The sequence below is a fragment of the Vulpes lagopus genome, chromosome 12, assembly GCF_018345385.1.
Source record: "Vulpes lagopus strain Blue_001 chromosome 12, ASM1834538v1, whole genome shotgun sequence".
NCBI lineage: Eukaryota > Metazoa > Chordata > Mammalia > Carnivora > Canidae > Vulpes > Vulpes lagopus.
Window position 1 is genome coordinate 80,152,052 of NC_054835.1, and position 14,083 is coordinate 80,166,134.

Here is a 14,083-nt window from a genome sequence, read left to right on the forward strand (position 1 = left end):
GGAGTTGTACCGCCCCTCACCAGGGGGCTGGGCACAGTGTAAGCTCTGGGTGCTCTCTGTGGCCTTTGTTCCCTGAAGTCCTTCTGTGCCTCTTTAGGAGACCAAAACAAAAATGGTGCACCCCAGTTTCCAGCCCCAGAGCCAAAAGATCACAGGCCCCTCTCTTTTGTAAACACTTCCCCTTAGGAACAAATGGCCTTCAGGTCTGTGTGTGCCAAGCTCTGTAGACTGCTATGGTGCACACCACACCAATCCTCCTTGGGGAAGGAGGAGGGTCCCCTCCCCCATCTCTGCACTTTGCAGAGCCTGTACCAGAGAACAGTCTCCAGGTTGTGAGTGCACCCACTCTGCCCCTCCTGGGAGAAGGCAGAGCATTGCTCTACACTGTCCTTTACAGGGCCCCTATGTGGAGAAAGGTCACTTGATTGGGCTGCAGCTCAGAGTTTATAGTGAACCAAGCTAAGTGCTCCCTCCCAGGCACACTGACCACAGCCACTTTCTCCACTCCAATGCTTGCTACTCTACTAGCTTAGGCACCTCCATTCTTTGTGACTCCAGGGATCCTGAGACCACACTATCCCGAGCAGGATTCTGTGCCATTTCATCAACCTGATCACCTTTCAGGCAGGGATGTCTCAGACTGCAGAATTCTTGGGTTCCAATTTTGTGCTCCGGGGCTGTGTCACTTTCCAATAGCCAGCTTAAGGAGGCTCCCTCTCCCCATGTTTATCTTCTGAAATATCGTTTCTGATTCACTTCTCCATACCTCCTATCTTGCAGAAAGTGATCACTGTTTTACTTGTAGAGTTCCAGCTATTCCTTTCTTACATCTCACTTTGAATTCATGGGTGTTCAGAATGATTTGATAGTCATCTAGCTAAATTCAAGGGACCAGATGAAATGTTAGCTACTCTTCCACCATCTTGCCTCCTCCTCCCCGTTTGTACTATTTTGTTACAAAGTCCTAGAAAAGTAATACAGATGTACTATTCCTGTATATCACAATTCTCTATTACTGGGTTATTTTGTTGGGGAGTTAAAAATAACATTTGGAAAGTTTTTTAAATGAATTAACATATTAATCAAATCTCTTCTAAAAAAGAAATGTCCTATATTTCATTGTGAGAGCAGTGATCCTCATGTTATTAAAATACTATGAATATGGGCATCACTACAGGCTATGTATATATTTGTAAAAAAAAAAATCAGAAGACACATGGGAGTTTGAAATGTTTATCAGATAAAAGGACACAAAACTGAATCAATTTTTTATTTTAAAATATCACAATTAATGTCTCAATTGTACAAACTTTTTTATATGTGTGTATACACACACACACACACACATATATATATATATATACACACATGTATTTAAACTTTGCTTCATCTTTTATCTTTTTATTTGAGTAAAAAGAAGAACACTTTCCTCATTTAGGAGATTTTTGATGTTGTAATAATTACCTACAAGTAAAGCGGTAAGAAAAAAAAACAAAATTATTTCCACAGAAATCATTTCCTTTTGATTAAATATTTAGCCATCAATAGGGCAGTTATGGTATATAGTACCAATTTTTTTTTAAATCAGTTCATCTAACCTAAAGTAAATCTTATTTAATTTCATGAAATAAAAATCCAAGAGTTCACTATCACCTGTGATGCGGATAAGGTTTGAAAGAAATGAAAGTCTTACATCATTCTGATAATGAACGCAAAGATGAATTAGACAAGGATGAAGGAAGAGAAAATTTCTCTCTGACCCAGCTTTAGGTCTTTAGGTCTTGAAAATTAGGTCTTTGAAACTGTGTGGATTCCCCTAAACCAGACATATGCGCATAAAGTATAAAAAGTAAACTGTTAAGTAAAATTGAATCTCAAAGCTTAAAAAGAGTAAATGCTTCTTTTAGGTAATAAATAAGAGCAAAAGTGAAATACAGAACAGCTACACAGAAGGCAGGTTTATAGCACTGAGCACTGTGACACACCCTGACTTTATATATTAGAAACTGATACATATTTTTTTAATAAATTTATTTTTTATTGGTGTTCAATTTGCCAACATATAGAATAACTCCCAGTGCTCATCCCATCAAGTGCCTCCCTCAGTGCCTGTCACCCAGTAACCCCCACCCCCCGCCCACCTCCCTTTCCACCACCCCTAGGTTCGAGAAACTGATACATATTAACTGAGTTATAATAAATATGTTCACAAGAGTGCTGGTACATATTAAGGACTATATAAACACTACTATTATTATAGTGTCCTTTCATTAGAATGTAAGTAAGCTCAATGAGGGCAGGGATTTCTTCCCCCGTTTTGGTCACTCATGTATCCTATACTCTTAGAGCAGTGCGTGACAGACAATCACCTTTGTTGAATGATGAATAAATAAATGAACAACTTAAAAATCCTCTTTCCAGAGACATGCTCTTCAATGGCTAATGAAGCACACTATTCTGTATGTTTAAAATAATCTACTAAAAATTGTTTGACTACATAATGTCTTAGAGATAATAAAGCAGAAATAATTTTCCTCCTACCTTGGACACAACTAAATATTTTTATATTTTTCAAGAAGCAACTCTTGTTCAATTTTCATGTACCCAAATACTAACATACTTACCTAATGATAAAATATGTACTGGCATGAGTCAAATGATGTTTCATTTTGACTACTCTATGGCTTCCAGTTGCATGGTACTCATGAGCAACTATATAAATATTTTAGCTATATGAAAGAAAATGTCTTTATTTTTCTTACCTGAAGGAACATAGAATGAATCCCCAGCTGTTATTATATAAGATGTTTCATGCAAGGTACATAAAAGGTCACCAAAGTTAACATAAAAAACCTGTAAAATTAAAAATTAAAATCTCATTTCAAATTGAACCGCCAAAGCACACTACAATGAAGCTTATAGGAAATGTGGTAAGCAGAATAACAGCCCTCCAAAGATGTCTACGCTCTAATCTCCAGAACTTGTTCTGTTACATGGCAAAAGGGACTTTGAGATTGAGAGACAGGTTGGTCTGGATTAACTAGTCTGGCCTATTCTAATCACACAAACCCTTAAAACTGGAGAATTTCTCTTGGAAGCAGAAGAGAGATGAGGCAGAGGAAAAGCCAGAGACATTTAAAGTATGAAAAGGACACTGTTGCTGTTGCCGGCACTGAAGATAAGAGGGCCATGAGCCAAGAAATACAGACTATTTCTAGAAGCTAAGAATGATACTCTAGCCAACAGCCAACAAGGAAATGGGAGCCTAAGTCCTACAATATGGAACTGAATTCTGTCAACAACCCAAATAAACTTGAAAGCAGAAGAGTCTCCAGAGAATACAGAGCTCCCAACATCTTGATTCCAGCCTTGTGATACTCTAAACAGAATACTCAGCCAAGATCATCAGGATTCTAATCAATATAACTGTGAGATAATAAATAAATGGATATTGTTTTCAGTCACTGAATTTATAGCAATTTGTTAAAACAGCAACAGAAAACTAATCCGGGAAGAAATTTCTTTGGTTCTTATTATTTACCAGCTTATGAAAATTCAGTACTATAAATAATATCACTTAGCTGTTCTACAAAAATAGCTAGGTTTTATATACACCTCTTTAAAAGGTTACATACTTAGGACATGTAATTCAATCTGAAAGACCAGAGAGAACAAAAAGCAAAACTAATAAATGATATATTTAAACATTTATTTTATAAGCATCAACATTAAGAAAGTAAAAGAGGATAATCTAACTCTCAACCATAAAGGCTTCCATATTCATATTCATGGCAAATTTTACATTTTATACATAGGTAGCATCCTGGTAATGATCTGGTTTTTGAGCAACTAAAAAAATAAAGCCTTCAAACATTCAAATTCAAATTTTGAGATTCAGCCATCAAGAATATTTTGCCTCAGAGAATTACTCCTCCTTTTTTTTCTTTCTTAACACTTTGTAAATTGAGCCTAAAATACCAGGAAAATAGCAGATAACACTTATATAGCACTTACTCTTTGCCAGCCAGGATTCTGAACATTTAATTCGCATTTACTTAATATATGTAAGTAGAAATAGGTACTATTTTAATAGCTTTATACAAATGAAGAAAATGAGGCAACAGAGAGGTGTAATTTTCCAAATTCACAATGTAAATGGCAGAAATGAGATTTGAACTCAGACACTTTGATTCCAGAATTCATGCTCTTAACCACTATGATATGCTAACTCCCTAAATAGGAAAAAAGCCCTCAGATGATTCCAAAGATACTCTGTAATTTAACAAAACAAAAAATAATACATCTAAAAAAATTTTGCCTCAATTTAAAAGACAAAAGGTAACAAACCCAGGAAGGAAAGCATGTATTTCTAATGGTTTTTTTTGTTTGTTTAAAAGTTTTTGTCTATTCAATTTAGCTAAGTATACCTCTCTCCACTTCTACAAACATTTTAGTAGGAAGGCTTCTGATATACAAAAAAATAGAATGATGAATTCCCATGAATATCTAATACCAACAATCTTCCCTGTTCCATCTCTTTACTTCCCCCATTCCGTATTACTTTGCAATATATACCCCAGCATCATAAATCATCTGTAAATATTTCAGTGTGTACTAAAAAAAATCAAGGTGTTTTTTAATTTTAATTTTTTTAATTTTAATTTTTTTTAGTAATTTCCATACTCTGTATGTGGCTTGAACCCACACCCCAAGATCAAGAATCACATGCTCTACCAACAGAACCAGTCAGGCACCCCACCCCTCAAGGTCCTTTTTAAAAACATGACAACAGGGATCCCTGGGTGGCGCAGCGGTTTGGCGCCTGCCTTTGGCCCAGGGCGCGATCCTGGAGACCCCGGATCGAATCCCACGTCGGGCTGCCGGTGCATGGAGCCCGCTTCTCCCTCTGCCTGTGTCTCTGCCTCTCTCTCTCTCTCTCTGTGACTATCATAAATAAATAAAAAAAAAAAAAAAATTGAAAAAAAAATTAAAAAAAAAAAACATGACAACAGTGTTATCACACCTAAACATAAATGAATATTTAATATCAACTACCCAGTCAGTATTAAAATTTCCAATTGTTTCTTAAATGTATTTTTAAGAGTTTGTCCTCTTAAATTCCTTAATCTATAGTGGTTCTCAATTTGGGGGTAATTTCTCAATTTCAGGAGGTAAGAGGCAATGTCTGGGGACATTTCTCATTCTTAAAACTAGAGTACTACTACTAGAATCTAGTTGGTAGAGGCCAGGGATGCTACAAACATCTCACAATGCACAGGAAGCCCCTCTACAACAAGGCGTTATCCAGTCTAAAATGTCAATAAGTGCCATGGTTGAGAAACATTGATCTAGAGGTTCTACTTGGCTCTTTTTTTATTCCCTTCAACTTATTTATTCAAGAAATCAAGCAGCAAAGTTTGCTGTAAAAATCTTTGCACAACTGAATTTTGCTGATTACAATCCCAGGGTGTCATTTGAAAGGTCTATTCTTTATTTCCTATAAATTGGTAGTTAGATATTAGAGTCTCTATCAAATTCTGATATTTTTTTGTTTTAGGGGGTTTCTTTCTGGTTTGTTTTTTGTTTGTGTGCTTTGTTTTCCTTTAAGGAGATGGAAGAGGCAAGACTACTTCATAAACAGTATTGTATTCTTCCATCAAGAGGCACATAATGAAGGTCTGGTTGTCTTCTTTTTAGATGTTAGCGGACACTGATGCTTAATGCCTACATAGATCCAACAATTTATCAGGAATTGCAAAATGGTGATATTATATTCTAACATTCCTTTTTCATTTATTAATTGGAATATTTCTTTTTTTTTTTAAGATTTTACTTATTTATTCATGACAGACACAGAGAGAGAGAGGCAGAGACACAGGCAGAGGGAGATGCAGGCACCATGCAGGGAGCCTGATGTGGGACTTGAACCGGGGTTTCCAGGATCACACCCCGGGGTGGCGCTAAACTGCTGGGCCACCGGGGCTGACCTAATTGGAATATTTCTAACAAGAACAAAGTTCACCTCATTTTTATTTGGTTACATAAAGTACAGTCTACAGGAAAAGGGTAGAATAAATATTTGATTATATTTCCCTTTATTTACCATATTCATTGTCAAAATGAGTTGGCCTCCTAGAATTCTCTAAAAGTGGTGAATTAGTTTTTCTTTTTGTAGTAGTCTTCAAATTCATGTATTTAGATATTATGGATATGTAGCAATCCACTTAAGTTATTTTTATTGATTCCAAGTTTTCACATCTTTGTCCAGTGAGAGCATCTTCAAGTTGGATCCTGAGACTCTATGACGCAATTCTAATGGTCTTTGATAAGTCTGCTAGCAGTCATGATAAAAACATTTCAAGCTAAGGGGCACCTGGGGAGCCCAGTCAAGTAGGCCTCTGACTCTCTGGGTTTCAGCTCAGGTCACAATCTCAGGTTAATGGGATTAAGCCCTGCATCATGCTCCACACTCAGCACAGAGCCTGCTTGAGACTCTCTCTCCCTCTGCCCCTCCTCCCCCCCAAGCTCTCTAAAATAAAAAAATAAATCTTAAAAAAAAAAAAAAAAATTCGAGCTCAGCTCCAGGCTTACATTTAGTTCTCTAAGGAACTCTGGTTCCTTTAAGTGTTTTTGCTCTCACTTTTTTGTTTTTTAGTTCTGGTACACTTACTGTCTAATTTTTCAAATACGTCCACCACTTTCCTTATTTGTGTTTTTTCCTTTCTTCTCCTGTTTTTTTTTTCTGTTCTCCACATCACTACACTTTGATATTTTCCATTTCCTAATCTCTTCTTGTCTTTTTGGAGAGCTCCACAACCAACTTCCATAGTTAATAATCTGTTATTCTTCTGTGGTTTGATTTTAACAAATCTACTACTGCTACTATCTCTCTCATACACACTCTTTAACACTGAGTTTGAAGGAAAGAGTTAATGGCCTATGCTTGTTCTCCATCTAGTCCCTTTTGTTTCTCAAAAGCATATATTTAAAAATGTGCTTCATGCTTAAAAAAATACCATTATTAAAACAAAACATTTTAATTCTGATTTTCATTATAAAAAGTTAAAAACAGTATTTAGAAGAAATAAAAATCAACCATAATCACCTAATAACATGTTATTTTTCTACAGTTCCTTCCATTATCATTTTTAAATTCTAATCAAAACAATATAGAGAATTCTCTATTTTCTGTAAGTTTTAAATTCTTATCTTAAAGGTCTTCTTATATGGCTAGTCTTCAAAAACAATATGCTTAAACTGGTATAAAAACACTTATTACAGTACCTGGAACATCTAAGTGCTATATAACTAGTTATTATCATGTAATGACTCATCTCATTATTAAGTCAAAATATAAAATATAACCATTTCTTCCTGCAACACTTTTCAATGGTTTCTAATTTTTGTCAATGTTATAATAAATACCTATATATGTCCAGCTTCCCTAACCTTTATATTATTTTTCTAGGAAAATACTTTGAAATGAGATTCATAGATCAAAGGATACAAATATTCTTCCAATAATTTCTACTAGCTTAGTAAATATGAAATATGTTTGTTTTTAATGTGGATTCCTTTGAATAGTAGCCTGGTTAAATACTTTGAAACATCTACTGTTCAAATTTTCTTTTGTATAATAAAAGCATTACAATTTAATGGGTAACCTGCATTATTTCAATGATATTTCATAATGCTTATCTTACTAATTGTTCCTTAACAATTATGCAGAAGTCATTACTTTGGTTAGTTAAACGTGTTATTTTTACTCTTTTAATAGCACCTGGAGATCTATAACACTTAAGATTGGATTAAAGCATATTTTAAAGTATTTTAAATCCAGACTCTAGTTATACTAATGTATTAATGAATTATTCACTGACTTTCATGTGTACCTTCTTTTCTTGCCTCAATTTGCCCTTCTTTGTTAATATAACTCAAGGACCTTGATGTTTTCTTCTTTTCTTTCTTGAGTTTACTTTCATTTTATCAAGTAAAATAATTGTTTTGAATGTAAAAACTCCAATAATCCATTATATCACAGGTTCCTGAAATGCTGCTTACTAAAAAAATGTGCCTTAGACTCAATATTTTTTAAATAGTAAATATTTTTAAAATTTGGTGATTTTCAAATTCTGTAATGTACAAGTTTACCACATATATCTCTAACATCAATGGTGTGTATCTCCAATAAGAAAGATGGACTCAACCTTAAATCTCATTATAATTTCAGCCAGTAATACTGCCACATATATAGTAATACATTATTTAGTACTTATTGAAGTAACTAGTAGCTCCTGTTCCTCAGTTTACTGCTAATCACCTGATTCTGAAGAAGACTTTTAAAACCTCATTATTGCTAAGAGGCATGACCAGTGAAATGAAATTTAGATTTAATTTTCATCAGCTCTAATGATTTATTTGCAAACCTATATTCTACAGTTCTTTTTAAAACATTCCTTAAACATGAATTTCAAGATCACACTGCTATGCACAGAACAGGTACTTTTAAATAACCACTGGCTGATGGACTCTAAACAGATTTAACAAAAAAATTCTCTATGCACTACAATAGTATCATTTCTGAGAAAACAGCATTTTTAATGCCTCACCAAGTCTAATAAATCAGAGTTATAACAACAGAGAAACAAACTATGGAGAAATACACTCACCAATATATCTGAGCCAACATGCTGCTTTCCCTTTTCTTGATGTGGTCCTAATATCAATTTTCCAGTAGAAAAAAGAGGTGTATCCAGTGTTTTATATACTTTCAACTCATCATGCTCAACAAAAATTTGGTATGTATCTCGTGGTCTTAAAAGATCTAAAGGAAAAACACTAGTATAAATATAAAGCAATAGAGTAATATGCTCAATGATATAACATATAAACACATATACAACACAACTATTCCTAGATATAAACCTGCCTTACAAAGACAGAAATGATTAAGGTCATTTACTCAAGCTAGAATGATAGATGTCCAATTTTGTCTGTCTCTCAAGCTATGCGACTAAGCAAGGCACTTCTCTTTCTGTGCCTCTGTCTCCTTTTCTATAAAATGGGACAATAATAGTTCATCTACTTATAGAGTTGTGAGTATCAAATAAATTAATGTGCATAAAGTATTTAAAATACTGTCTGGCACAAAATAAGCATTAGGTAGGTCTTAGCTATTAGTAATAATGGCATGCAGAAGAATGAAACTAGACCATTCTCTTACACCATACACACAAAGATAAACTCAAAATGGATGAAAGATCTAAATGGGAGACAAGAATCCATCAAAATCCTAGAGGGGAACACAGGCAACCACCTTTCTGAACTTGGGCACAGCAATTTCTTGCAAGATACATCTATGAAGGCAACGGAAACAAAAGCAAAAAAATGAACTACTGGGACTTAACCAGGATAAAAAGCTTCTGCACAGCAAAAGAAACAGTCAACAAAACTAAGACAACCTACAGAATGGGAGAAGATATTTGCAAATGACCTATCAGACAAAGGGCTAGTATCCAAGATCTATAGAGAACTTAATCCAACTCAACACCCAAGAAACAAACAATCCAATCATGAAATGGGCAAAAGACATTAACAGAAATTTCACCAAAGAAGACATACACATGGCCAACAAGCATATGAGAAAATGCTCCACATCACTTGCCATCAGGGAAATACAAATCAAAAGCACGATGAGATACCACCTCACACCAGTGAGAATGGTGAAAATTAACAAGACAGGAAACAACAAATGTTGGAGAGGATGTGGAGAAAGGGGAACCTTCTTGCACTGTTGGTGAATATGCAAACTGGTACAGTTACTTGGAAAACTGTGTGGAGGTTCCTCAAAGAGTTAAAAATAGAACTACCCTACGACCCAGCAATTGCACTGCTGGGGATTTACCCCAAAGATACAGATGCAGTGAAAAGCCGAGACACCTGCACCCCAATGTTCATTAGCCAAACTGTGGAAGGAGCTTCAATGTCCTTCAACAGATGAATGGATAAAGAAGATGTGGTCTATATATACAATGGAATATTCCTCGGCCATTAGAAGCAACAAATACCCACCATTTGCTTTGACATGGATGGAACTGGAGGGTATTATGCTGAGTGAAGTTAAGTCAATCAGAGAAGAACAATCATCATTTGGTTTCACTCATACGAAGAATATAAGAAATAATGAAAGGAACTGTAAGGGAAAGGAGGGGAACTGAGTGGGAAAAATTAGAGAGGAAGACAAACCATGAGAGACTCCTAACTCTGGGAAACAAACAAAGGGATGTGGAAGGGGAGGTAGGTTGGAAGGGTTGGGGTAACTGGGTGACAGGCACTGAGGAGGATACTTCATGGGGTGAGCACTGGGTGTAATACTATTATGTTGGCAAATTGAATTTAAATTAAAAAAATTATTAAAAATAATAATGGCAGTATTATTATTTCTATTTTAGCTCAGAAAGCAAAATTAGCTACAAAACAAGAATTCCTCATCTTTAAACAGTTTAACATTGCCTACAATTAAGACATGTATCATCATGATAATATTTTGCGCTTGCTTGACTGATTATTAAATAGCAAGATTATTTTTTAAAGATTTTCTTTATTTGACAGAGATAGCATGCACACACACAAGCAAGGGGCACAGCACTGGGAGAGGGAGAAGTAGACTCTCCCCGGAGCAGGGAGCCCAAAATGGCGCTCAATCCCAGGATGCTGGCATCATGACCTGAGCTGAAGGCAGGTGCCTAACCCACTGACCCACCCAGACACCCCTAAATAGCAAGATTTTTATCAAGTTAAGCAAGAGTTCTTACTGTTGCTTACCAATCACTATCTCAGTTTTGAATTTCCCTTTTACACCTCTCCAAATACAGAGTTAAAACATTCTTCTACAATCAACTTCTGTTTCCTTGGATATCTGGGAATGTTAGTAATCTCACAGATTACAGGATATAGAAAATACATAGACTCAAGAAACCGATAAAAAGTTGTGAACTCCTGGCCACACTCACAACTTTTCTAACTTGATACAATGTTTTAGTTAAGAGCTAAGCAAAATTTTTTGTACTTTTACATCTGTTGCCAAATAAACAATCTGATCATAAAAATAACTTTACTACTTAAGATGTCAAATGGAACCTATTTCAGAGCCAAAATTTTAAGTCAGAATATCATTACTGCCTCTGTAGTTTTGACCTATTTGTCATCTGACTTAACATAAATAGTCCTCAGAACTCACTGGTATGGTCAAAACAGCTAAAACATTTAAATACTTCCTGTATGTAAATAGTGGCTGTTGGTAAACAGCTGTGTGTCCCCCTACTTGCCCTTACCACATTACAGCCCATCCTTTGGAACCAATCAATCATGGTCTTGGGAAAAAAAAAAAAAAAAAAATCATGGTCTTGGAGACAATGTATTTTTAATGCCTATTAGATAAAACTCTAGGACCCTGTGCTGGCCTTAACGTTAAGCCTGGCATTTGTGTGGAAGGTCAATGCCTTTACTTGTCATTACCCTAAAAGATCTGATTTCCCAGGTACTATTATTGGCATACCATGGCCCAAAAGGCTGTTTAAACCTGCCCACAATCCCTGCCTGGTCTCACAGTAAGGGTATGTATTCTGTGATCTACCACCAGCTAAACTGTAATAATTACCCATAAAAAGTCCCTGTCCCAGTGGCTCAGTCAGTTAAGTGTCTGTCTTTGGCTCCGGTCATAATCCCAGGGTCCTGGGATCAAGCCCTGCATTGGGCTCTCTGCTCAGCAGGGAATCTGCTTCTCTCTCTCCCTTTGCCTCTCCCCTGGCTTGTGCACTCCCCCCCCCGCCCCCCGCACTGCTCACTCACTCTCTCTCTCAAATATATAAAATATGGAAGGAAAAAAAAAAAAAGCACCTGTCCACATGTGACAGACATCTTGGTCAAAGAAAGCCTGGATTCTACTAGGGAAGGCAACACTCCTGATGATAGCACTTGTATCCCAGATGACAAATGCATTGTGCTTTCTGTCCCCTAGACATTGTTTGCTATCAAAGCTCCTCCAGAGTAGTCCTCACATAGGCTGCTTACTAGAATTAGGTACTTTACTGGACTTTGGGCTCTAAAAGAGCTGAGAAGAAAAAGAAAAAGCCAGCAATTTGTCCTTACTATTAAATTAAGCATTTTCATTATCCTTAATCTTACCCATGGTAATAATCTCTCTTGTTTCTGGGTCCTTGACCCTTGTTGGCTGCAACGGATCTCCCAAAGGTATATTCAGATTTACCATGAATTTCTTCTCTGCAAAAGAAGTATCACTATAATACAAACTACTTACTTAAAATTCTTGTAAATTAAAAAAAAAAGTCTGGTATGAAACACAGCTACGGACAAGTTGTTTAAAAAAAAAAAAAACTGCCACAGGCTAACAATCTCTTCCTATTTTCCTATTTATAAATGACCACTCTCTGATAAAAATTTAAAAACCAGAATGATTTAATGAAGAAACATACTCAACTTATTTTCTATAAACCTATTATGACAATTCTTGATATTCTTGCATCATGAAGAATGTTTTGAATATTTTCTTAGAGAGCTTTAAGTATGTAACACACTTCAAATTCATTACACTTTAAATCACACTTCAAATTCATCACACTTTAAAATTCATTAAAATGCCTATTTTAATCAGTTTGAGCAGGGGAGAGGTGAGCTTCAATGACAGGGAAATTTACTCATGAGGATGTGTTTTAGGTTATGCTATTAATAATTTTTTAAAAGAGCAAACTCAGTTTATTTTCAGGATTTGGAAAAAAAGTGGACATTTAAAAGTGAATTCAAAACAACAGAAAAAACAGAGTATTCCAAAACCTATAGGATGCAGCAAAAGCAGATGTTAAGAGTGAAATTTATGCTATACATGCTTATATTAAGAAATAAAGTTCAAAGAAACAATTTAACATTATACCACAACAAACTACAAAAACACTTGGCTGAAATTTAGAAGAAAAAGGAAATAACAAAAATCAGAAATAAATAAAACAGACCAGAATAATCAATAATATAACATTGAAAGAAATGACCAGTTTTACCATTTGATTTCTTATTTAGCCCAATGCTTGCTTACACAGTAGTGTATTATTTAATATTCACATACTAAATACTTAATAGCTTACACTGATTTTCCAGCTTTGTCTTATTGTTGATCTTTAGTTTTATATCATTGTGATTGGAAAATATACTTAGTATGATTTCAGTCTTCTTAAATTTGAAATATTTGTTATGTTTCTTTTTATGTAGTTTAACCAGGGGGATTCTTCTATGTGTACTTGAAGAAAATGTGGATTCTATTTTTCTTGGGTGGAATGTTTTACATACACTTTTTTTTAAAGATTTTATTTATTTATTCATGAGTGACAGAGAGAGGTAGAGACATAGGCAGAAGGGAGAAGCAGGCTCCCCACAGTGAGCCGGATGCTGAAACTCGATCCCAGACCCCAGGATCACGCCCTGAGCCAAAGGCAGGTGGCTCAACCGCCGAGCCACCCAGGCGTCTCTCTATATATCTTTTAGAACCATGCATTCTGCAGTATGCTTCAACTTAAAAATGTTCTTTGTTGAAAAAAAGTAACTTTAACTGAGGGTACTCATTTAAAATAAAGCATATCAGAAGGGAGGTAGGTGGGAGGAGGGTGAGTAGTTAAGGGGATTAAGAGTATACTTAATATGATGAGCACCAATGACATTTAGTTTTTTTATTTTTTAAAGATTGAACCCATTTATTCATGAGAGACACAGAGAGAGAGAAAGACAGAGGCAGAGACACAGGCAGAGGGAGAAGCAGGATCCATGCAGGAAGCCTGATGCGGGATTCTATCCCAGGACTTTGGGATCACACCCCGAGCCAAAGGCAGATGCTCAACCACTGAGCCACCCAGGCATCCCAGTAATGACGTTTAGAATTACTGAATTACTATACTGTACATCTGAAACTATTATAACACTGTGTATTAACTATACTGGAATTAAAATTAAAAATTTAATAAAAAATAAAGTAAATGCACCTTAAAATACGACTTTTAACATTTTTACAAATAAATTT

The 14,083-nt window shown here is 35.5% G+C and overlaps 1 protein-coding gene across 3 annotated transcripts in view; it reads right to left on the bottom strand.

Annotated features, from left to right (window-relative positions):
* Window positions 1-1,225: 1,225 nt before the first annotated feature.
* The window catches only part of CENPC (centromere protein C), a 79,369-nt gene continuing 66,511 nt past the window's right edge, over window positions 1,226-14,083 (bottom strand). For 2 of the 3 annotated variants that reach the window (XM_041726085.1, XM_041726084.1), the window contains 4 exons: window positions 12,187-12,282; window positions 8,670-8,824; window positions 2,763-2,853; window positions 1,226-1,464 (listed from right to left, as the gene is read on the bottom strand). In XM_041726085.1, coding sequence (XP_041582019.1) covers window positions 1,394-1,464; window positions 2,763-2,853; window positions 8,670-8,824; window positions 12,187-12,282 — 413 coding nt within the window. In that variant the 3' untranslated portion in view covers window positions 1,226-1,393. The remainder of the gene's footprint in view (window positions 1,465-2,762; window positions 2,854-8,669; window positions 8,825-12,186; window positions 12,283-14,083) is intronic. The other variant, XM_041726086.1, reaches the window with a different exon arrangement.